Source organism: Urocitellus parryii, chromosome 8, assembly GCF_045843805.1.
Source record: "Urocitellus parryii isolate mUroPar1 chromosome 8, mUroPar1.hap1, whole genome shotgun sequence".
Classification (NCBI taxonomy): Eukaryota; Metazoa; Chordata; class Mammalia; order Rodentia; family Sciuridae; genus Urocitellus; species Urocitellus parryii.
This window is the reverse complement of record NC_135538.1, coordinates 97,643,490-97,670,374: the sequence shown is the minus strand read 5'-3', so window position 1 is coordinate 97,670,374 and position 26,885 is coordinate 97,643,490. Positions and strand designations below refer to the sequence as shown.

The 26,885-nt window shown below is 34.4% G+C and overlaps 1 protein-coding gene across 18 annotated transcripts in view; it reads left to right on the top strand.

Annotated features, from left to right (window-relative positions):
• Window positions 1–26,885, top strand: part of Mlip (muscular LMNA interacting protein) — a 237,267-nt gene that overhangs the window by 164,581 nt on the left and 45,801 nt on the right. For all 18 annotated transcript variants that reach the window (XM_077801981.1, XM_077801982.1, XM_026411254.2 and 15 more), the window contains one exon: window positions 12,206–12,334. In XM_077801981.1, the coding sequence (XP_077658107.1) occupies window positions 12,206–12,334 (129 nt within the window). The remainder of the gene's footprint in view (window positions 1–12,205; window positions 12,335–26,885) is intronic.

Here is a 26,885-nt window from a genome sequence, read left to right as displayed (position 1 = left end):
CAAATATGTATATATGTATATATATATATACATATATACATATATACATATGTGTATATACATGATGATTTTGAGACATAGTGAAAACAACTCATTGTGAATTGAAAACAAATTATTTTTTTTCTTAATAAAATATTCCTGCACTTATGTTCTCAGGGAGGTGGGGCAGGGATGAAATGTTTTTGCTTTAACTTACTTTAATGATGATTTTTTTTTTTTTGCATTTACTTTAAACATTTTCTCTAATGAGTTCAAGGCAATTCTTAACCAAGTTTTAAATTAAATTTTAATCTCAAAATGTCCATGAGATATAGGTAGGTTTCTGAAGGAATTACTATCACTCTCTTCAATTTATATAATCATTTATTTCAATTATTTATCACTTTGATTTCTATATCATGACATTAAACCTGTATTCACACTTTTTGGGAATAAGATGTATCAGAGTGGAAATCATTGAATGCAATATTGTACATTACTCTTAAGAAATATAATTTATGAAGCTTTAATGGTTTTCACTTTTTATATATGAGTTTTCAGTATTTGCCATCATGAATGATGTTCAGGATTAAGTTCAAGATAACATGAATAAAAAAAGATGTCTTTGAAAAATAAAACTATGGGGCTAGGCATGTGGCTCAAGCGGTAATGCGCTTGCCTGGCGTTCGCAGGGCGCTGGATTTGATCCTCAGAACCACATAAAAATAAAATAAAAAAAGATGTTGTGTCCACTGAAAACTAAAAAAAAAAAATATTAAAACAAATTCTCTATCTTTAAAAAAAGAAAAGAAAAAAAGCTATGATATACATACATATGTTTTCATTTTATTTATATATGACTATAACACACATAAATAACATGATGGGGCAATTCTGGTTAGCTATACATATCTTTTCTATATATATGTATAGTATGATGTATAGTATGTTTGTATTAGAAATGTATGATATAATAGAGTTAAATTACATAAGTAAATATAGTGATTTTATATAAAATAAGCAGTTTATATTAAAATTATTTGTCTTCTATTTTAGGGGAGAAGCATAGTAAATTGGCTGGAGTGAAAGTATATTAAATCAATATCATAGCACAAGCTCAATACAAATCTCAAATTATTTTTGAGAGATTTGGCTTTTAAAAGATGCAGTATATCATTTATTTCATGAGTTTTTATTTTTCAACTTGGCTTACCTATTTGTTTGCTTTTATTGCAACTGTGTCAATTCAATATTAGAAGGAAATAGGTCCAGGACCCTAACTCTCAAAATATTTTCAATGTGAGTTTGAAGAGGAGCACTTGCCTATCATGTGTGAGGCATAGGTTCAATCTCCACTATGGAAAAAAAAAAATCACTGTTTACTCTGGCAGCCAGATGATTTAGTATCAGGCTCTGGAGACAATTTTAGGGACCATTATGAATCTGGTTCACCAGTCTTAATTGTTCTTCTCTTAAACATCAATGCAGTAGATCACATCTGGAAAGAAATTTCCCACCTACAATCTAGAGGTTGGAATTACCATTCTGTCAACCTGAATGGGTTATTGTCAGTCTTACACTTCACAGTATGTGAAGTTATCAATATAGTCCTGTAGACAAGGTAAAACATGGCTATATACAGGTAAAAGCAAAATATGTGTGTTATTATTGCACCTGAAATCTCTGAATTATGAAGAGGTAATATGAACAATCCTTTGACAAGAAAGAAATGGGGGCTCCCATAGTTTGAACAGATCATCCAGGGTCACAGTGTTAGTGCACATCTTTGTTCTGTGTGGCTTTCAAAGAGAAAGCAATATTGTTAATTTTAAACAATTCAAGGAGAATAAGAAAATACTGATGAGGAAGTTGGAAAATTGGGCCTTTGTGAAAGTATCACCTTTATTGAACACCTCCCATGTCTAGTTCTGCTGGCTGTTTTTGCATTGCATGAAACATGATTAGTTAATGAAAAGGGGAAGTCTGAGGTCTGGCATCTATGGACAGTGTAGTTCTAGTATGTTAAAAAGAGTAAGATGAAAGGGAAGATTTAGGCTGTAGATAAAGCTTTTCTAATTCCCAAACAGAATCATCAAAATATTAAGAAAGGATGTGAGGTCTCTTTTCTCTGCTCAAGAAGTCAAGTTAGGTTGGACAAGATGGGTAAGTTATGGTCTTCCTTAGCAACAGGGGAGCCCAATTTAGATGACATTTGGCTTTTGCTTTTGAAATTTCATGCCATTATGAATGTTCATTATTGTCCTGGATAGAATACTGAATGTAGAGAGTAAACAACAGTAGATATGAAAAAATAAGCGACATGGCTAAATACAGGTAAAAGCAAAATGCAACTTACTGGAACATTATAAAGAAGAGTACTTCAACTCACAGAGACTTTGTCCCTAGTTCTGAATGCCAGCTGATGTGTCCTGCGGTACTGAAGTATGAGTCATTCTTCTGAGAGTCCTTAAAGTCTCTGTGGTTTAGAATATTCCACCCTGAAAGCTTTTGTGTAGAGCTGATGTCTTCTTCAAGCTCAAAGGCAGTTTCTCCTTGACCACTTTTCCCCTGACATGACACACTTGAGAGCAATCTCATTTCTCATGTACGCCTCCTCAGGGCTGAGTCATGCCATTGTCTTTTCTTTAATCACTGAAATATTTCAATTAGGCCAGTCTGTTTTGTTGTATATTCCACAAAATGCTTCTTGAGCTCATGATTATTGAAATCCTTGTATGTTTATTTTTATACAACCACTATAGGGTAATTGTAAAACTTTTTCGAAAAAAAGAAACACACTGAGTAGTCACTTTCCTTTAGATTATTTACAGTCAACAGTCCATATTTATAAATGTAATGTGTACATATGTATATATGTGTATGTATATATACACATATTTTTTGCCTTATAAGTTTCTTTTTTGATTTTATTTCTTTATAAAGCTCTGTCATGTATATTAGCTCATTGGATTCTCATAGCCACCTTGTGGTTTTTTTGGCAAAAAGTATTTTCATTATTCTGACAAAAAAAAAAAAAAACCCTGAAGTGCAGATGTTTACATACCATGTCAATGATCTCATGATAATGGATGGCATAAAAGTCTTATTATTTTTTATTTATTTTTATTATTAGTTGTTCAAAACATTACAAAGCTCTTGACATATCATATTTCATACATTTGATTCAAGCAGATTATGAACTCCCATTTTTACCCCATATACATATTGCAGATTCACATCGGTTCCACATCCACTTTTTTACATACTGCCATACTAGTGTCTGTTGTATTCTGCTGCCCTTCCTATCCTCTACTATCCCCCCTCCCTTCCCCTCCCCTCTCCTCCCATCTTCTCTCTCTACCCCATCTACTATAATTCATTTCTCTCTCTTGTTTTTTTATCCCCTTTCCCCTCACTTCCTCTTATATGTAATTTTGTATAACAATGAGGGTTTCCTTCCTTTACCATGCAATTTCCCTTCTCTCTCTCTTTCCCTCCCCCCTCTCAACCCTGTTTAATGGTGATCTTCTTCTCACGCTCTTCCTCCCTATTCAGTTCTTAGTTGCTCTCCTTATATCAAAGATGACATTTGGCATTTGTTTTTTAGGGATTGGCTACCTTCACTTAGCATAATCTGCTCTAGTGCCATCCATTTTCCTGCAAATTCCATGATTTTGTCATTTTTTGGTGCAGAGTAATACTCCATTGTGTATAAATGCCACATTTTTTTATCCATTTATCTATTGAAGGGCATCTAGGTTGGTTCCATAGTCTAGCTATTGTGAATTGTGCTGCTATGAACATCTATGTAGCAATATCCCTATAGTACACTCTTTTAAGGTCTTCAGGGAATAGTCCAAGAAGGGCAATAGCTGGGTCAAATGGTGGTTCCATTCCCAGCTTTCCCAGGAATCTCCATACTGCTTTCCAAATTGGCTGCACCAATTTTCAGTCCCACCTGCAATGTACAAGTGTACCCTTTTCCCCACATCCTCTCCAGCACTTGTTGTTGTTTGACTTCATAATGGCTGCCAATCTTACTGGAGTGAGATGGTATCTTAGGGTGGTTTTGATTTGCATTTCTCTGACTGCTAGAGATGGTGAGCATTTTTTCATGTACTTGTTGATTGATTGTATGTCCTCCTCTGAGAAGTGTCTGTTCAGGTCCTTGGCCCATTTGTTGATTGAGTTATTTGTTATCTTATTGTTTAATTTTTTGAGTTCTTTGTATACTCTGAATATTAGGGCCCTATCTGAAGTGTGAGGAGTAAAAATTTGTTCCCATGATGTAGGTTCCCTATTTACCTCTCATTGTTCTCTTACTGAGAAAATACTTTAAAGATAAGAACCATATGATCATCTTGATAGATGCAGAAAGAGCATTCGACAAAGTACAGCATCCCTTTATGTTCAAAACATTAGAAAAATTAGGAATAACAGGAACTTTCCTCGACATTGTAAAAGCTATCTATGCTAAGCCTCAGGCTAGCATCATTCTGAATGGAGAAACATTGAAGGCATTCCCTCTAAAATCTGGAACAAGACAGGGATGCCCTCTATCACCACTTCTATTCAATATAGTTCTCAAAACACTGGCCAGAGCAATTAGACAGACGAAAGAAATTAAAGGCATAAAAACAGGAAAAGAAGAACTTAAATTATCACTATTTGCGGTCGACATGATTCTATACCTAGAAGACCCAAAAGGGTCTACAAAGAAACTACTAGAGCTAATAAATGAATTCAGCAAAGTGGCAGGATATAAAATCAACACGCATAAATCAAAGGCATTTCTGTATATCAGTAACAAAACTTCTGAAATGGAAATGAGGAAAAACACCCCATTCACAATATCCTCAAAAAATATAAAATACTTGGGAATCAACCTAACAAAAGAGGTGAAAGATTTATACAATGAAAACTACAGAACCCTAAAGAGAGAAATAGAAGAAGATCTTAGAAGATGGAAAAAATATACCCTGTTCATGGATAGGCAGAACTAACATCATCAAAATGGCGATATTACCAAAAGTTCTCGATAGGTTTAATGCAATGCCAATCAAAATCCCAAAAGTCTTATTATGTTTTTCAATCTTGGGAGCTTTACTGTACACCATAGAATTTTGAGATATTTGAGGTATTTTTTTAATGGATAAAAAGCTTAAGTATTTGCTTCAAGCATATACTATTATTAATTTTAAAATAATTATAGCCAATAAGTATTTATTAATTAAATGAGTGAGTCAGTGAAATAATTTGGATCGTGCTTTTGTCTCTAGCCTTGTGTGATAGAATGCTTTTGAGTGTGTACAAGCTTTTTGCCATGGGAATTCTAAAGAAAAAAAAATAACATTGGAGAATGAAGACAAGACAGAAGCAAATGGATAAAAGAGAAAACCAGGGCACTTTTACAAACTCTGATCCATTGAATGAGTAGAATTTCTATCCAGGCTCATAGAACTTGCTGGATGCAGTTGTGTCACTTTCTTACTATTTCATTACATATCTTATCTTTCCAAAGGGAAAGCTGAGGTAAAAACAACAACAACAACAACAACAACAAAAACAAACAAACAAAAAAAAACCCCAAAACAAATCTTGAATGCTGTCCCTATCTTTTTTTATCTCTTTTTACCCCATCACATCACCTTAGAGCTTACCTCTATAGTCATAGGCAATTAAAAACATCAGCCCACTAGTTGAAGTTACTAATTTAAGAAAAATGTTGTTCTAAGAAGCCATTATTTTAAAATATTGATGGTGAATTTACTAGATCAGTGCTGGCAGTCAGTCTTTTACTCTGGTCTCCAGTCAGAGGTAGTACCAGTTTACCATCATAGAATTATGATTATAAGTTCCCAAGAATGAGAAAAAAAGATCTACTTTTACAGTACCCTTGGTAGCAGTGTTCAATGTAAGTGTGTATATGATGGATCATGAACACAAGCAAACAGTAGGCTTATACTAGTGTTCTGCAGCTCATTAAAACCTGCTCCTGAGCCCCAGAACTGTACTCAGTCTAGCTCTTAGGCTTTTTTTCCTAACAATAGAGTCATATGTGATCTCTTCAACCCCACTCCACTCTTCAGTCTTGAATTCCTCCACAAATATACATCATTGTCTTTTGGAGCTGAGTTTTGTTGCTTACCACCTGTGAACAGAAGGAGGATGACAAAAGTTTTTTTTTTTTTTTTCCTTAAACGAGATTAAAATCTTGTCAAGTCTGGCCTTGACTTTGTCTCTCAGAGGTGATGACTTCAGTCTTCCACACTTATCTCTGAAGGGGGAGCACACCAACTCACTTTCTTTCTCTGGTCTTTATTTGTGAAGGGCCATGAGAATCTTCTATATTGCCAAGACCTTCTTCCTGGGTTTTACTGTAATCAGAAAGTCAATAAATGCAGGAAAAATAATGCAACACTCCAAGTTGTCAGTCTGTAACTCTTACAGCCTTCTTATTAGATAACAACCAGTGTAATAGGCTTCTGCCTATCCATTAATTTATTTATTCTGCAAATATTTATGAAGATCTACTAGGTGCCAGGTATGATCCTAGGTATTGGGGCTTTAAAAGTGAATAAAACAAAGATTTGTGACAATGAGTACAAAAACAATCTGTCAGATGGTGGCAAAGGCTCTAGGAAAAAAAAAACAGACGTGTAAAGGGGTGGGGGATTGCTATTTTATATGCATCACAGGGAAAGACCTGCTCAATAAGGTGGAGAGACTGAAGAGGAGGGAAAGGGGGACCGGGAAATGAACAAAGACGTTCCAGACACAGGGAAGAACAAGCACAAAGTCCAGGAGAAGGGAGTATCACAGTGTGTGAGCTACAGTGAAGAGAAGGAGGGACAACAGGGAGCTGGTAGGACCTCAGGCTGGAAACGGAGGGGCTGGTTGTGGACAGGAACAATCAGGTTATATGGCACCTTGTAGGTATTTCAAGGGTTTTGGACTTCACTGTGAGTGATAAGGGGAAGCCTGGGGGAGTTTGAGAATTCAGGTTACATGGTTTGACCTGGAATTAAGTACATCACTTAAGAGATGAATGACATGATGTGACCCGTACTATAGTCATTCTGTGATTTATTCAACTAGGTTGTAAAGCCTTTGAGAACAAGAGTTGAATCTTATTTATCTCAGTAGATATTATAATTTATGACATAGACTAGGTCTCAATTGCAAAATGACACTGGAGAGCATCTGACAGAGATGTGCTTCAGAGTTGCAAATCAATTCCTTTGTCTTGGAGGCACTTCAAAAATGATTATGCCCAGTGTGAATCAGTTCTGAGTAAGTTCATCACAATGAATTGATATCTTTCATTGGAAGAATACTATTGTTTTTTTCTGTGCCCTATTTATTAACTATGAGAGTAGGTTCTTTTAAAAAAAAATCCTCTTAAGCTGGAAAGAAAATTATGGAACAACTTTCCTGACATGATTAAACAGAACATTATGTCATGACTCTAGTTCTTCTACAAACGCTAAAGCAGATGAAAATGAAAAATGGCTATTTGGGGGCGGCTAGTCAAGTTGTAATAATATTGGGCAATGACAATCTTATAGTAACTCTTTTTTATAGACTCTTCTAACTTGATCAATCTAATTTCCTTCATATTCATATGGATACAAATTTTTTTGAAGGGTTGCTCTTTTTTAATTTTTAATTTGTTTTAATTAGTTATACATGAAAGTAGAATACATTTATGCACTTTGATGTATCATGCATAGATGGAATATAATTTCTCATTTTTCTGAGTGTACATGTTGCAGAATCATATTGGTCATGCAGTCACATAAATACATACAGTAATAATGTCTGTTTCATTCTATTATCTTTCCTATCCCCACATCCCCTCCCCTCCTATCACTTCCCTCTACCTAATGTAAGGTAATGCTATTCTTCCCTAGTGCCCCCGCCCCTAGCCTTATCGTGGATTAGCATCCGAATATTAGAGAAAACATTAGGCCTTTGGTTTTGTAGAATTGGCTTGTTTCACTTAGCATGATATTGCCCAACTCCAACCATTTACTGGCAAATGCCATAATTTAACTCTTCTTTAAGGTTGAGTAATATTCCATTGAGTATATATATATATATATATATATATATATATATATATATATACCACATTTTCTTTATCCATTCATCTGTTGAGGGACACCTAGGTTAGTTCCATAGTCTAGCTATTGTGAATTGGGCTGCTATAAACATTGATGTGGCTGCAAATTTAACAAATCAGATTTGCCAAAATCCAAGTAGCACTTCAAGAGAACATCTACTAGAAGTTCAAAGATAACAGGTAATTATGCAAAGAATGCAGTGTAGATTAGAAATTAATAAAGGACAGTTTATTCTAAAGCCTTCCTTTCTGTCTGGAGGCAGAAGACCAAAGAAATAGAATCTTTAGGATGATAACCCAGGAAAGATCTATATCTAGGTAAACAGCACATTTTAATGGTATGAACTCCAGTACAAGGCCTTTTAATTTTTAATGTGCACACGAATCACTTAGGAATTTATTAAAATGCATATTCTCTTTCAGTTGGTCTAGAATGGGACCTGAGATTTGACACTGCTGGCCTACAGACCCCATTTTGAGTGGAAAGGTACTAGCAGACAGCTCTTTTTTTTTGGAAAGAAGCATTAGTTTACTGTGTGTTGCAATTTAGGCTTTAGCAAATATACATTACATGACCATTTGACACTGAGGAACAAGGTATTAGGAAGAACAGAAAGGAAGCTAATATTCCAAAAGAGCCTTATGTGTGCCAGCAATTGAACCAGTTTTTTCATAGTCCTATTTTATAAACTTTCTAAAATGTGCTTTGAGACTATTATGGATTTGAATATGTAGAAATAAACCATATGCAATAATTCTATATGGTTATGATCCCTGAGGGGGCAAGACAATAAGGAATAAAATGTGTCACTATCTATTATTAAAAGGCAAAATCATGGAGTAGAATTATAACCCTTTAGCAGTAAGTCTAGACATGTCAAATGGCTTTCCTAAGGTCATACAGTCTATTAACTGCATTTTAAAACCTGACATCTGGTCTTTGATATTCTCTCCCTACCAATATCATGCTACTGCTTGGGAGTAGATTTTTACCAAATCCAGGGAGACATCAGTGTAAATTTTGATGTCTTGGCCACATGTTAATAGTCTTTATAAGGTGGAGTAGGTTGTGTGTGTGTGCATGTATATGCATAAAGCAGGCAGGTGGATGAATGGATGAATGAATTTGTATACTCATAAGGACTTAAAATCTTCAGGGCCCACAGTGCTCTATAAATATTTAGGAATTCTGGTAAAAAGAAAATTAAAATGACGTAGAAAAAGGCAACAATGGCTACAATCAAGGATATGGCAGTTGGCAGTGAAAATAAGCAGAAGCAATGAATTTAAAAGGAAACAAAAGTATAAAAATACGAGGCTTTGCTATTTGAACAACAGAAGTTTTAAAGAGCTGCCTAGCTCAAAATGGGCCAAGTTTCTATCTCTACTATTCTCTCTCTCTCTCTCTCCACTTTGGAATAATTAAAATCACAAGTGTGACAATCAAACCAGACCTTGATTTAAACTTTGACTTCACATATTAACGACATGACTTTGATGTGTGACTTACGGTCTTTAACTTCACACAGAGTTTATAAGGATTAATAAGCATGTAGAACAAGAGCAACGTGCAGAAGCTTCTATAAACATGATTTGCTGTGTTCTGTGCTTTGTGGAGGATGCATTATTCAATTTCTAATGAGAGAGAGGGAGAAAAGAGTTGAGCTTGGAATTTATAGTAAAAGGTCATATGAAGGGAAGCATAAACAAAGTGAAAGGCAAACTATATCTAGTCTTCTTTTGTCTTAGCTGACTTCCATGACTATGAAATACTAACTAATATACCAATGAGTTAAGGTACAGAAGCAAAACAAGACTAAGAAAAGAGGCAATAATAGAACTCAATAATCAGCGCAACTGTATGAAGACCAATGTAGGATGAGGAAGGTTCACAGACTTCAGTCAGACCAAATGTGGGGCACAAATTCCAAGAAAAGAGCATGTGGAAAATCTGGTCGTAGAAATGGTCTTTGATGGTAGACAATCATCAAATCCAGGAAACTCATAGGAACCAAGGAACATAAAAGCTAGCAGAAAACCAAATACAAAGCATTCATAATAGGTTCTGACATCTAACGAATCCCAACAGTCTCTTTCTGATCTCATTCTGGAGGGTGCTGATCAAAAGTCAGATGATCTGAGTGAAAGGCTCCCAGGCAATATAAATCAAAACATTTGTCTTCTAGCAAGACAGGGACCAGGCAGTCATATTTTTCTGACAGGGAGATCCTTTGACCATGTCAAGTGCTGCTGCTGGCCAGATTTCTTCTCTCTGCACACTGATACTGACCTGAACTCCTAGTGTTCCATGTTGGTTTTAGATCCTTGCAGGCCCTGGGAGGTAGAAATACACTTATTTTCTGTATTGATTTCACAAAAGAATATAAGAGAAGGAGAAGTTTCAGGAGTATGAGTGGAAGGAGGCAAAAGTTAATCAGAAAATCAAATGGAAAAGGGAGGCAGGAAGTCTGTACGGCTGAAGATTGTGGCCCAGATATCTGGCATCTTCTTATCACAGGTGGTTGTACACAGCAGTTATGGCCTGGGCTTTGTTTTTGTGCTATATTTATTGGAAAAATATCACTGTCATACATATACTTAACTGTGTGATTTCATGAAATATTATATATTACTTGCTCACATTTTTACCCTTTGAGAGAAATCAAAGTTTTTAAAGTAGGAGATATTCCTCAGCCAAGGAAGAAAGACACTTTTCTCAATCTGTATTTATTTCCCCAGTTGGCATATACATGAAGACAACAGGGAAAATATCAATTGGAAAAGGTATCACAGAATGACATTTATTCAAGAATGAAACTATATCAGGTGATTTAATAGAGAAGAGATGTAGATGTAGGTCCTTAAGACTCAACTTGTGAACATCATAATGGACTGAGAAGAGCTAGTTTACTATTTTCCAAAAAAACTGGCTCAACTTTTTATGGAATTCTTATTTGGGATGCTTTTGGAAACTTATCATTTTGTGACATTTTACAGTGTATCAAGGTTTTAGAGTCTGTGAAACATCATTTTGACATTGCCCCAAACCAGAGCTCGCTCTCGCTCGCTCTCTCTCTCTCTCTCTCTCTCTCTCTCTCTCTCTCTTATATTTTGTCGAATCAACATAGGGAACAGGTTATGAATCTTGAGAGAATGACATAGAAAATAAAGCTCTTCTGATTTTCAAATTATAGAAAAAAATGTTAGATATAAGGAAGTGTACAAATACACGAAAGTCTTAGGGAAACTCAGTATAGGAAATCTAGTCGGATACCAGGAATGTTTGAGGACTCAGTTCTGGAAGGTCTCAAGTGTCACTCTGAGGTGCTTCTTCTTGTGCTTTGCTCTAATCTTGATTTCAGTAGACCCACATTTTAAGTTGAAGTAAAGCTTTTCACAGTTCCCACACTGACATTATAATTTCTATTTTCCAGTGATACCGGCAATTTAAATCCCTAATCACATTTTGGGGAGGGAGAATGTATTTGCTAGTCACCCCCATGTTGTCATATATGGCTTCTGAAGGCCCTTCTCTGTGTATTGGGGGACATGGGAAATAGTTTCTGGAAAACGAAAGTTGTAATAGACTTGGTGGTTGTTCCAAGGTCATGTATCCTGTCATGCCTGGAATGAAAACTGGCAGAGAAGGATCTCAATAAATATTTATCAAATGAAATATTGGTTGAACAAATGTACTGCCAAGGAAAGACTAACATGTTTGGCTTGATAAATGAAGAGAATTTGCATTTTGAATGTTGTAACAGATTGTGTGTGTGTGTGTGTGTGTGTGTGTGTGTGTGTGTGTAGTGCTGGGAATCAAACCCAGGGCCTCATACTGCTAGGCAAGTGGTATAGTGCTGAGCCACTACCACAGTCTGAGAGTAGGTCTTTACAATTTGAATGCTGTCATAATCAAGCAACTAATTGATTATGATTAGTTAATAATCATAATTAACTTCCAACTAAACCTACATTAGTTAAAACCATTTGCTTTCCAGGCTGCTTATAATACATTTGTAAACTCATTTTTAAAATTGTATTTTTTGTGACTTTAACAGTATTTATTTCTCTATTTTTTTAAAAAAATTATCATTTATGAAGACTAAGCCTGGAGTAATTCGCCCAGTACCTGTAAAATCCAAAATATTACTGAAAAAAGAAGAGGAAGTTTATGAACCCAATCCTTTCAGTAAATACTTGGAAGATAACAGTGACCTCTTTTCTGAACAGGTGAGCAGAAACTTGAGAAAATATTTGATATTTTGATAAATGACTACATAAAACATAAATGTCTTTATCATCATACTTGTGGAAGAAATGTGGATTTAATTAGAGTATCCTTGGTAAGAAAAAATCATTTTTGAAAAAATAAATAGAAATTCTTATGTAATTACAGGATATCATGAAGCATCTCCATTTTTTTTTTCTGTGAAAATTTCTATGTAGAGCTGGTATTGTTTGTGAGACCAAGACATTAATATCTATGAAAACATCAAATCACTGGTTGGGTGGGTCATACAGGTGGTGCATTCTTATATCTAAGGTACTGCTTCCTTCTGAAGAGAGAAATGCAGTATTTTACATTTGATATATTACAGTAGACAAATGTCCTATAGTTTGGGTTCATATTAGGTTGGTAGAAATGATGCAGTCTGCTTTATCATGTGGAACTAGTTCCAGGATGGGAGTTCCAGTCATCTTAATGCTTTGCTGTCATTTTGTTTTGTGTGCAAAAAATTTATATTACCATTATATATGCTGTATGTTGGAGAGGGATAATGGAAAGTTGTCACTGGGGGCTTTACAAGATATTTGGAAATGTACTCTGTGCCATATAAAGCTTCATAAATGATAGCAAAGAGAAACTTTACATCATTGTCTTATTAACATGCAAGCAAAGGACAAGGCTCTACCTTGTGTATCGTTAGCATTATTAAGTCGATGAACAATGTAAGTTTCTGGATATAACCACAACATGTAAAATGATCACATTTAAAATTTGTAACTAAATAGATTTATAAAGGAATATAAACTCTTATTTAAAAATAATGATTAACAGGGTTGTTAAAAATATAAATTACTGTCATATTTGTGAAATTTTAGGAAGATTTTATCTGCTACATTATCAGCTCTATTACTCTGGACAAATTGTTTCATCTTTCTTGGTTTTAGTGTCTTAAAGTTTAAAAGAAATACTCAGATCAGGTACTTTTAAAGATTGTTTAAATTCTAAAATCTGGATTACTCTAAGCCTATGATCCACCCTAGATGGACCTGAAATTCTTTGCAGCCTTGAAAAAGTTCATTTTAAATATTTTTTCATGATTCACCATTGGTTTTATCTATGAAATGGAGATAATGCTGGGTGCAGCGGTGCATGCCGGTAGTCTCAACAACCTGAGAGGCTGAGATGGGAGGATCACTTGAGTGTAGGAGTTCCAGACCAACCAGGGCATCAGAGAATCCCTGCCTAAAAACAAACAACAACAACAAACAAACAAACAACCAAAAAAAGAAAAGATGAAAGTATTTCCCACTTATTTATATATATTTTGTGATACTGCTGTAATTTTGATAAGTTTGAATATTTTAGAAGGCACTAATCTCATTAAAATGATAATTAGGGCAATTAACTTCTATTCTATGGAAAAATATGATACTCAAATAGAGAAATCTTATTGATATATAAGTTATCTTCATTAATTCTACACATACCAGAAATGAAAATTCCTGTTAGGAAAGCATATTTCATCAACAATAAAAATATCTACAAAATATCTATTGCTTGCTTGACACTAATATTTTAAAAGCTTAATGTGAAGTTTTAGTATGAGATCCTTATAAAACTTATAAAAGCAATCTAGTACTTATATGAAAAACAAACTGCCCAGCAGTTCAATTCCATTTATTATCCATGTAGCTTACATTCCTCAAAATATGATCTAATGTTGTAAAATAATGATTTTATTCTTCTTTATAATTTAAATTTTTGCATTTAATTCGAACAAGTGTCCTTGCAGAATATCAAGTTGCTCTAACTATAATTTATCAGCATTTACTAATCTTCTGAAATGACGAGCTCCATTTTCAAGAGCAGGAAATTCTTGTCACTAGAAAGAATTGCCATTTCTTTTCATTGCTTTTACTAACTCTATAACAAGTTTACATCTCTGTATATGTTGCATCATAAATCTATTATTTTCAGATATTTGTTGAAAATGTCACGTATTTTGCAAATATGAAGAGGCCACAGACGTAATATTATTTGTTTTCTTTAAACCAATTTATTTTTGTTTGTATTCCTGTTTGAGTGTGGAATGTTGAAAGTTACATGAGATTGCAGACTGTAAAAATTGAAATGAGTCTAGCATACTACTTAAAAGTGAATTAGAAGAGTCCACTGTTCTTATTTATTGACCTTGTTATGAGGGAAATGTATGATTGATCCTGGGGCCACAGGAAATTGCATATTAACTATTAACTGGCTTCTTTATATTGAGCTCCAACTACCATCTAATTGTGCCTAGAATCTATGATGGAAGGAGATACCAAAATGTAGGTACTTCAGTCTACTTAAAAAATAAATTGAGTAATAACAAGTTATTATTTCAGCATAGCTACTTCATCAGAGCTTCAATAGAAGGAAGTGTACTCAAATTCAGCTGTAGTCACCGTCGTGTTCTCTTACACTGTTGCCACAGAATAAATTGAATGGTTCCAAAGTTGGTTGATCTCACCCACCCATGTAATAGAAAATTCTTTTGCCAAACATTTGCGCCAAATTGAAGCAGCTCACATTCACTAATCTGCCTTGTACTGGGGACAGTTCCACATGACAGGAGATGTTGGATGGGATTGTTAAGTCAATAAATTTTCCCTAGCAGATTTACTGCCATAAAATATGATTTCAAAACTCTCTGCTACAAAATGTCAGATGCTAAAGATGATGAGACTGGACAGAGATGTATTTATTGTAGTTCAGAAAGGTACAGCTGGGAAGCCTTTTGAACTGATTATGAGCTGAAAATTTGCCTGGGAACAGCCTCTCCACACTAAAAGCAAAGTTTGAAACCAAATGCATAACCAAGTAATTGAGACTTATTATTTAAGAACTTTTACATCAAAATGGCATAAGCCAGCAAGCTTCCTTCTACAGTAGGTGGATGGATTTTTTTAAATAGATACTCTTATAAATGAAGCTTATACTTTCCTGAAATTATCTTCAAATTCATTATTGCATCAATTTATGGTCCTTTAGAGTTATTAAAAACATCTTTACACCCACCCTAAACAGATGAGATTTAAATGATAATGTGCTTTGGAGCATGTTTCTATTGATAATTAAAGGCAGAGTTAGAAAATAGTTAATAGAATCAACTATATAAATGGGCAGCAGAGTGTATAGTTTCAGAAAATCAGTTCTTTGATGGGAATGAAGACACTCAGGAGCCAAATGACTTTTAGTTTATATCATTTGTGAGTGTGTAAAATATATCCATTGCTTTCTGATCATTTAAGGTATCTGACTAGATAAAGGTGATTTCTTCACTGAAGATTTTCAATTCAATAGAAAAAGTAATGGTTAATTTCAGTTATGTAAAGTATTATGTAAAATGGTCTCTTTCTCTATAAATTAGCAAAACACCCAATTAGTGATATCTTTACTTTCTTAAAGCTATAGATAACTACATAAGGAAGGTTTGGGGTGGAATTAAATGTAGAATCTGATTTTTCAGAGAAATATTTTCCTCCTTTTTTAATGAGAAAATGCTACCCAGTGTATATGCCTCTTCATCTTTATTTTTTAATCAGTTTCAGTAAAGTAGTAGACATATTTTTGTATTAAAATGACCATTTACAGAATTTCCTCCACACTACTCACAGAGAACTAAAAGGATAATTATAAGGAATTTTCTTCCTTGTAGTCTTTTCATTTGTTGTTTTCTTCTTATTTTTCTTAGACATCCAACTTAACTCCCTTCCCTACCAAATTATGTTTGACAATCAAACTTGATTTTTATGTGAATGCTTTTTATCTTTTCATGTAATAATTCATCAAATTATAACTGTGACCTTCAACTTCCTATCCTGATGTCACCCATGTGTTAATATTGCTTTTTACTCTGGATGACATTGACTTTGTCACAAACTACCACTTTTTCAACATTTATTTTTCAATCAAAATGGCTTATCCTATTTGCTCATAACTTATCTTTTATCATTGATAAAATTTTACTAAGAAATATTTTTCAGATAAAATGTTTAAATAAGCTTTATCCTTTAGAAACAACTATGAGACTTGCTGGAGTGTTTTAAAAAGAAACTAATGCTGGTAGTAGTTGTATGCCCCTAATTGCAGTGACTCAGGAGGCTGACAGGTGGATCGTGAGTTCAAAGCCAGCCTCAACAATTTAGCAATGCCTAAGTAGCTTAGCCCAGATCCTGTCTCTAAATAAAATACAAACATGGCTGGGGATGTGGCTCCATGGTTAGGTGCTCCTTGGTTCAATCCCTGGTGAGAGAGAGAGAGAGAGAGAGAGAGAGAGAGAGAGAGAGAGAGAGAGAGAGAAACTTAAGATTTCTTGTGGAAAATTTAAGAACAGAAATTTGGCTTCTCTAAGTTTAACTATGCTGTTTTGTTCATTCAAGAAATGTAGGCCTTATTAGAATTTCTTTACTTTTTCCTTTCTTCCATCCTTCAATCCTTCTTTCCCTCCTTCTCCTCCTTTGTTCCCTCAATTTATATGTGTGAGGTAATAGAAAATTCATCACCAACAAGTTATGCACTATATGTAATAGATAATTTATCAACAACAACTAAAGTATTGCAATCTTCCTTTGCAGTTGCCCACAATAAAGAATCTCTCTCTCTCTCTCTCTTTTTACCGTCTTTCCCTGACTTATGTAGGGGTAAGAATCTCGGAGAATTTTACTTGCTTTTAAAAAAGCAAACATTCAAAGAAGACCTATTAGCCATTTCTATCATAATGATATTTAAAGCATAGTTGCTTAACAGCTAGTTGGTGAATATGTAGCAACATATCACCTTATAGCTTCTCAATCCACTGGGAAACAGTGAGAATTTTAAAGTTTCATTCCAAGTGTATCCTTCTGGACTTCTTTAACTCCAGACTCCCTGCACATCTTCATTCATATTTAGGACATCTCATGTAGAGTAAACCCTGGTTTTGAAATAAGAACTCATTAAAATAGCAATTATAAAGGCTGCATCAGTTTTATTCTAAAAATATGAAACAGAATTTCAAAATAGAGTGCATTACTCTGTAAAACTAATTTAAAGTAATATACAAAATAAATGTTATTGAAAGACTAGAAAGTTAAAGAATTTTATTTCTTGGTAAAAAAAGATGTATTCTATATTTTTTCTTCCCAGCAATCTCTACTTCAAAACTTCCCCTTGAACTTCAAGTCAAGTTCAACCTATGAATAGATAGTACATAGGCAAAAACTGCATGCCTCTGGCATGGTTTCCTCTATCAGTATATAAGATGCTTCCCTCTCACCGCATGTAACCACCTGCTTCTTCCCTCTCTACACAGTCTCAGTTTCATAACTTCTTTGGGGTGATTTTAAAGATGATTGTTAACAATCATTATATTCAGTGTACCTAGGGAATGCAATCAGCCAAATGTCTGTGATTTTCTTTTTTCTGCTGCACATTTTCTTTGACATATGAGAATAAGAATCAAGGCAGAATGCAAAGAGGACATAATAAAATTTGGAGGCACTTTTGAACATGAGCACTAGAATTGACGTGTTTGAAACATTTATACTCTCTAAACATTAGAGAGATTGTTACATATTTTAAAATGTCTGTGAGATTAGACTTTGATGAAAAATGTGAAGGTCACAACAAGACATTGAGGACGAGTTAGCTATATAAAGAAAGACGGGAACTTTCTCTTCCTTTTTTGTCATACAATATACATAAAGCAGAAACTTTATACAGGGAAATAGTAAATCTGAATAAGAAGAGACATAAAAAGAATGCATAGAAATGGGGGACTAAAGCTGGTGAATAAACTTTTTGAATTTCATTTAAAAATATGAAAGGCAGCATAGGAAGTCTAGCCTATGGAGAGTAGAAATCAGGCTAGGAAAGCAGGTTATTTAAAATAAACATATATAGGAAAAGAGAAAACAGTATTAAAAAAGAAATACATTTTTCTTGTCTCAAAGACTGCGTGGAAAGTAAGGTTTTTATTAAGTTTCTAAGTTCAAAATTGGTGATTTTTTAGAGATGAGAGAAACTGATTGACTTTTAGCGTTTTCAAAAATAGTAATCTAATATCCAAGTATGGGGATCCTAGGTGAAATTTAATCTGTTTTACCTCAGGTATCAAGATAGCAACTTGTCCCATGGATCTTTAGGTCTTTATTGTCATTTTTACCTTATTTTTCCTTGCAAATAGAAAATTTCATTTGATAAGAAAGTTAGCAAATTATCCAGAAGTAGATTGTCAGCTAACTTTACCTAGTAAAGTTTGGAGGCTTAGCAGATTTTATCTGCTCAAATAAAAGCAAATACATATGATATTTATTACATTGAGTGTGTTCAGAAAAACGGAGGCGTGCTTCATCATTGGAGGCTTAGGTTTCCATGGAAGGCTGCTGTTTAAAACTGGTCCATTGTAGGCTGCTGCAATAAGGCTAGTTTTTCCTCCCCACTTCAGAAACCATGTCTAGGCAGGCCCTAATAACTTTCTTCATTTTGATGTGCAATAGAACCACAAGGAGACTGGGGCAGCGCAGTTTTGCTGCAAGAACTCTGAAGTGTCTTCTGGTCATGTCTGTGAGGTTTACTAGCTTTTTGTAAAACCTGAAGCTCATTGGTGAAATGAAGGGATTCTCAACTGAGAATGATTCTGCGTTGGACATGACTGCATCTCACATAACAGAAGGAAGGGTGCTACTGGCATCCAGTACTTAGAAGCTAAAGTTGCTGCTAAATACCCCACAGTGCACATGATGGGTGCCCACAACAAAGAATCCTAAAACCAGAAATGGAAATGGTGTTGGAGTTGAATCCTTGACAAGATAGTCTCTTGGTTCCACTTCTATTTCTAAAGAAGTCAATATTTTATCCTTGCTGCAGATTTTTGGTTTACTGATTGGGTGCCTTCTTTTTGTTTTCTAAGTACTTTTCCCTATTTGATTTACATAGAGGAGGTAAGCCTCCAAATATGGAAGTGCTCACATTCCAAATATTGTCCCATGTAGCCTCTTCTAATAACAGAAGCCCTATTTGATAAGGGACATACATTTTCATTGATTCTGGCTATATTTGTAAAATTATGGCTTCACCACCCCTTTGTAGACATTTTCCCCTCCTTTTTAAATTTCTCGAGTTGGGTTTTGGAATGACCAACTAAAATAAATAAATAAATAAAAATTCAGACAACCTGTGTAACTCTTAAAATGCATGTTTTTGGGTGAAGTCATTCCTGATATTAGACCATATTATCTTTATTTGCAAAATGAAGGTGTTACATGAGGTCGTACTAAAGTAAAGGTACCCTCTTTTCCTGAAACTCTGTTGATATCTTAATCATGGTTTTAAATATTATTAGAGTTCTTCTGGATATTTTACATCTTTTGATGATTCAAATAAGGTGGGAAGTAAGTAATGCTTAGGCTATAGGTTTGTAGAGATGAAAAGTCTTCATCTATTGTTAAGTCAATAATTACAAAACCCATCTCCAGATAGTTTATGGTGTGTGTGTGTGTGTGTGTGTGTGTGTGTGTGTGTGTGTGTTTGTATACACAGCCCCAGCCCCGGATTTGGATTAACCATTTAGGTAGAAAAATCTTTTCCTATTTTGGCTTTTTTTTTCTTAAAATATCAATTCCTATTCACTCCCTCTTTGTATTGAGAAATCATCAGTATCATTTATTGTCAATATTTCCCTTTGAATAGCTATAATTTTGTTTTGCTTTGCCTTCTACTGAAAATACTAGGAGAAGAGACAATTTCTTTCCAAATTTGTGTGTGTGTGTGTGTGTGTGTGTGTGTGTTTGTGCAAAGGACTGATAAATAGATACATGAGTATGTACAAGTTTAACACTCTTTGTAAGAGTTCTGGTATTTGCCCCTTAAGATATTTCTTTTTATTTTCACATGGGCAATTTTTCCAACTATTTATGCTGCAAATATCTTGAAGAAGCAGGCTAAGTAGGCAACCCAAAATTTAAATGAAGAGACTTTTCACAATGAAAGAAAAAATGCCTTTGGTAATCTTTCCTGTTTTAGATTTACTGTCTCTGCATTCTTTTTGTACAGAAGACACTGCACTTTGATTCACTTGTTTCATAATCACGAAAGACTGGGATAATCCTTGCAATAAACTTTGGGCTTTTTACTTTTTAAAATCTCTCTCTGGAAATTGATGTGGGACTGTGTGACAAGCTCTGGATATAAAATATAATTTCATTGCAGAACATCAACCATTTCATTTAATTTCCTTGTTATGATACTAATAGTTTTAAAAGAACAAAACTCCAGCATGTTAAAAACTATAAAATGATTTTTAAAATGTAATACTTTATTAACACAGACAATATAAATCCTGCATTTAATATACCTAAATATATAAATGTTGTAACATGAACAATTTTGTAAAGCTGTAATATAAATCATAATTTGTGCATAATATGTTCAGAATTTTAAAATAGTAAATTCAAAGATGTGTAGATGCTTCTAGAGTCAATAAGTTAGGAATTGGTGAAATTTGTGTGTAGGGTGTCTCCGCTTCAAAAATGTTTCTCACAATAATAAAACCACAGTCTATTACTGGTGGTTTTAATAGAGACCAAGCAGTTCCTCAAGTAAGTACTGAATCACATAGGAGTTGAGAACACAAGTTAATCTTTCGATGTGCTTTTACAAAGAACATCCTATCTCCCTGCTCTGAGTCAGTGATCGGCAGGAATTGGTCAAGTAACAGATTGTTAAGCGACTTTTCCTACTTATCCACTTAGAATTTGTCTATCATTCTGTGAAATGGAAGACTTCTAATGCTCAAAAGATCTTTTACATTTGAAAAATCAAGCCGGTTTTCAAAATGTTTTACTCTCAAAATGATATTTGTCAGAGCACTGTCCCTCTTTTTTTTTTTTTTAAGGCATTTTTCGTAGACACTCGCAAAGCATTTTCTAGACTATGATTTTCATAGGAGACTAGGTACAGGAATGCTTATAAATCCTGTCATTTCTGCTAATTTGACTTAGGAATACGGTGCATAGATCCTCTGTAGCTCAGGGATTATTTTAACTTTCAGGAGTCCCACCTGGGACCCAGCCCAGTTGTGCTAGTGGGGTATGGAGCCCTTTTTTGGTGACACACTGGGGCTTCTGATTTCTTTTTCTTCCTCTACCTCTTTCACCTTTATTTTCCCTGTCTCCTGCTCTTATCCAAGCACTTTGCACAGTCTCGTTCTGACCAACTATGTACTTTCAGGATTTTAATATCTAAGGTCCTACATTTTTGAAAGCAAAAAGTTTTGCTTCTCAAATTATTACTCTGCCATAGGTTAACTAAATCTACTTTGAAACTCAAAACCCATTAAAAAAAAGTTTCATTCTTCTTTGCAATTCTGCTTTAACTTATCCTGGGACCTTAAGATGGAATTAATATTTAGTTGCCTCAGTTGGTGGAAGTAACATAGAGCTCAGGACTGAGGAGAAGAGAGAATTGGGCATTACTCTTTCCTGGTATGTGTTCTCTGCTATGTCACCATGACTCATGATTGAGGTGCTGCCACCTCTCTCCACTCTCAACCTATACACCTCTACTCTTAACATTTAACCTTTGGACATTAGTGCCAGACCCTGAAATGGGCCTGAGTGATTCCCCAAGCAACATCTGTGCTCCAGTGGAGCTGGGAGTCTACTGAGTTGTGAAAATTCTAGAGCTTGATCTGTGTCTCCTTCCTTTAGCCCTTACTTAACCTTCTGCACCCTTTATACTTCCTCACTTGAAATAGTCCACTTCACTTTCAGGCTTTACTCTCCGTGGCCTCTTATTAGAAAGAGACGTGGTACATATGCTTAGTCTTTGGTTCTCTGATCCATTATGGGACCTTATCTCAGGTGGTACTTACTGCAGTGTTTAACTTTTCTGCTTCCTGGAAAAAATGAGAAACATGATGACAGAATTCAGTGGAAGGAACATGGGCTCATGTGATTTTGGGAAAAATCTCTTTCCTCATGGAACTTCAATTTCATCTTGCAAAACTTTGGTTACTAATTACAAGTTCTAATATCCATTCTAATGTGCATTCATGATTTTTAAAGAGTAATGTAATTTATATTTAATAAATTTCCCATGTGTTTTTTTTTCAGTTTTATTGAAGTACAACTGACAAATAAAATTACATATGTGTGTATGATACAGTGGGATGATTTTGTATAAGTGTGCTTTGAATAATGATGACCACAACCAAATTAATCAACACACGGTTGCTGTGTGTGTGGCTAGGTGGGAGGAGTGGGAAGGGTGACAGTGAGATATACTCTTTTCAAGTTTCAAGCAAACAATACAGTGTTATTAACTTGAGTTACCATACTGCTCATTAGATATTCAGGAATCAGTTATCTTTCAACTGAAAGTTTGTGCCCTTTGACCACTATCTTCCCATTTTCCCCAAATACCAGTCCAGTCCCCACACCCCATCCTGATCTCTGTTCCTATGAGTTTGGCTTTTTTAGATTATACATATAACTGAGATTTTGAAATACTTATCCTTCTGTGACTGGTTTATTTCACTTAAAATAATGCCCCCTGAGTTCACCCCTCTTGTTGAGAATGACAGTATTTTTTTTTAAGGCTGAATAATATGCCATTTTCTTTATATCTTCATCCATTGATGGGCACTTTGGCTGTCTTGGCTGTTGGGAATAGGGCTGTGATGATTACAGAAAAAGCCCCTATGAAAAGGTATTGGACACTTTGAAAGGAAAACAATTTAAAATGTTTACTGTTATTTTCCTTAAAATCACCATAATTTTGGAAGAAAGGAGTTGATCTCCAGCTAAAAGGTCACCAAAAATATTCCTTTCCATTTCCTTTCCCTTGTATGGAAAATCATAGAAGCTTCTTTTCCAGGTTACTTTCTGACTTATTTAGTTTAAATTGCTTCCCCCCACCCCCAAATATGTCCACATGGTCAATGAAAGATGGGAAATAAACTGTATGTACAGAAACTATAAAACTCAGCCCTTTAACTCTCCATTGCTCATGTGATTGTGACATGCTTTCTTTTTCTTTTCTCAAGTTCCTCTTTCAAATATTTTCCCTTGATCCATGCCATCTGCTGTGTGAAACTTGCTGTCAGACAACCATATACTCTAAGCACTACATTATCCAAAGTCTATCTTGAAAATTATGCTATAATTATTCAAACTTTTTTATAGAGGGTTCAAAATAGCTAAGCATATGCTAACTTTTTCCTGCTTCACAAGTTCAATATTTTTTTAGCTCAAATCAGAATTCAAAATAGATAAGTGATGCTTTAAATATGTCTTTTTTAAAAATACATATGGATTCCTCAAAATTAGGGATTATAAACAAGAATTTATGCCATATGTTAAAAATTAAGACACCTAATTTATTGCATTGATCTTAGTGCCATGTAGATAATTAGAATCTATTATTTCTTACTAATTTGTGTTTTTCTTCTGGGGGTATCTGTAAAACATGGATATATCTTTGAATAAAGGAGTCATTTGTTACAAATACTTTATAACTATTCTTCGTTTCATGGACAGGGTGTTGCTTTAAGTAAAAACTGCAGCTGAAATGCTATGATTCTGATTTTCAATTGTTTTAAGTCCCAGGCAGCCAAAGAAAGCTAACAATAAATGCTAAAATGAAATAAGTGTTGCTTTACGAAAAAAGGTGGGAAGATGAAAGTTAGGATGGCGTTAAAGGCTTCGGTAGTTTCACCCAGTGGTGCTCTGAGTTTGCAAAGGTGTCATGTACTCACTCACACACATAAATGTACATGGTGGCAGGAGGGGACAGCATGAGCAAAGAGAAAGACGATGCTCATCCTTTCCAAACCAGGAAAAGAGGTGACTTTAAAATGCTAGGATGGAACAAAAGAATCTCAGATACGCAGGCATTAATGAGAAGAACCCAAAGTGCTTCAAAATGCCCTTCAGTGTTGCCTTGGAAGCAGTGTTTCAAGTTCAACAGTTTGACTTTACAGTGAAGTAGGAAGAGGCTTTTTTTCTAGAGGGATAAATGACTGTAGCATTAATTTTCTGATGTCTCTGTCAGTCAAAGCAAAATTAATTTATTCACTGCATATTTGCTAATTTTTCTCTAATGAACAAAGATATTATTTGCTACATAAGTTCTTGTCTTGAAGTTTTGTACAATATGGTATTAAATATAACCAACTAAAATAATTTATTCCTTTTTGAAAGTCAAACTCTTAAGTAAAGCTTAAAATTTTGGAAAATTTTGTGTTTTTTTTAACATAATTTTACATTGAAGAAGATGATTCTCAAGAGAATGAAAAGTGGTTTATAACTTTTTTAAAAAAATCAGAAACAGCTCAATTTTCTGATAGAAATATGTATAAGACGGTTTTATGATCCCTGTCCATCCCTCAAAAAGTAAAACATTAAATACTCATATATTAAATGTGAAAGAAATGTAGAATGATATGCCTTCTCAGAAATCATGTAGAATAGCCAGGCAATGATGGCATATGCCTGGCATCCCAGAGACTCACAAGGCTGAGGAAGGAGAACTGCAAATTCAAGGCCAGCCTTGGCAACTTACTGAGACCCTATTCATCCATTGATGGATAAATAAAAATTAAAAAGACCTGGGAGTATAGCTGAGTGATAGTTCAGTCCTTGGTACCCCTCCCCAAAAAAGTAATTCTCAAAAAAATATGTACTAAGCTCAAGATAATTCATTAGAATGTGGGTGGGACACAGATCTGACACAATAGACATTTTATTAATGTGTTTTTAAAGAAAAAAATCTAAACCAAGGGTCAGGAACTATGGCCTGTGGGTAAAATCTTGTCCACCAATGTTTTTATAAATGAAATTTTACTGAAACACAGCCATACCCACTTATTTCTGCATTGTCCGAGGCTGCTTTTATACTATCAAAGGAGGATTAAGTAATTGTGACTGATGTGTTTCCAAAGCCTGTAATATTTACTAGTTGGCCCTTTCTAGAAAAATTTTACCAACCCCTCACCTAAAGCAATAACAACAGAATTTAAACTTTGTCCCTGTCTATGGGCTTTTATGAGGTCCTTTGGAGATCTGAGTCCTGCAAAGTTGAAACTTATGTGTATTCATACTAAGATTTCCTTGGAGTTTCAGGGATGTCCATCTTGCTGTTCCTTAAGCCTATTGTGCTTTATTACAATGCAATTTAACTGTCTGGTTAGCTAGATAAGTTAGTTTTCATTTTAATTATTTTTAACCAAAATAACATAGGCAGACAACTTTATAAAGGACAACAAAACTCCTGAAAAAAAACCTAAATTGAATATATCACTGATATAAACATAAACGAGAAATAGCAGATGTGACACAAGGCCTATGTAGAGAAATTTATCAGCCATAAACATATTTTAAACACTGATAATCTACTTGAATTTGGCATGAACTAGGCCAGTTTCTTGGAAATTATTAAAACTGCTTTTATATCTATCTTCACTGTGAATATTTCTATAACTAAGTTTATAGTTGTATTTGAGCTTTAGTTAGTTAATAATAATATGGTGATACCATAATTAGTAAAGCATTTACAATGTAAGGCACCACAGACATGAAGATGCTATATAGTTTCTATTGTTGTTTAAAGACAGGGTACTCAACATTCTGAGGTTTAATGTATTGCTCAGGTAAATGATAAAATTCTCTTTTCAGGAATTTTAATTGAGAATAGTAGTTAAAAACCTAATTTAATTGGGGATACATGTGTTCTTCTTGCCAGGTGAATATTATAAAATAGAGAATAAAATCATGGCATTTGCAGGTAAATGGATGGAGTTGGAGAATATTATGCTAAATGAAGTAAGCCAATGCCCAAAAAACCAAAGGCCAAGTGTTTTCTCTGATTTGCCGATGCTGATCGATAATGGGGATGGGTCGGAGCATAGGAGGAATGGATGAACTTTAGATAGGGCAAAGGGGAGGGAAAAAAGGGGAGGTGTCATGGGGGTAGGAAATACGGTGGAATGAGATGGACATCATGACCCTAAGTACATGTTTGAAGACACGAATGGTGCGACTCTACTTTGTGAACAACCAGAGACATGAAAAATTGTGCTCATATATGTGTAACATGAATTGAACTGCATTCTACTGTCATTTATAACAAATTAGAGTAAATGAGTAAATTTTAAAAAAACAACAATAACAAAAAAAATATTAAAACCTAAATCATGGTAGTGTTGGGAAATAGAATGTGATAACAGTTGTTATACTTAGTATAACAATGTGGCAGATAGAAATCTCTGTCAATACAAATTGTTATTATAAAAAAAAGAAAACAACAGAACAATGAATAAAAATGTATTCCTTTGGTATGAAAAGCTATTAGAAAATGTATAGAAAACACCTCTGAAGATTTGAAACAATCAGTATTGAGGGAATTATGATTTTGGAGGTTTTATTGTATGGATAAATCAAAGTATTAGAATTTAAAATGTTCTCAGTTTACAGCATTCATGTCTTAAATATACAGTATACAAAAGTTGACAGTTTTGAGCTTTAAGGGAAAAAA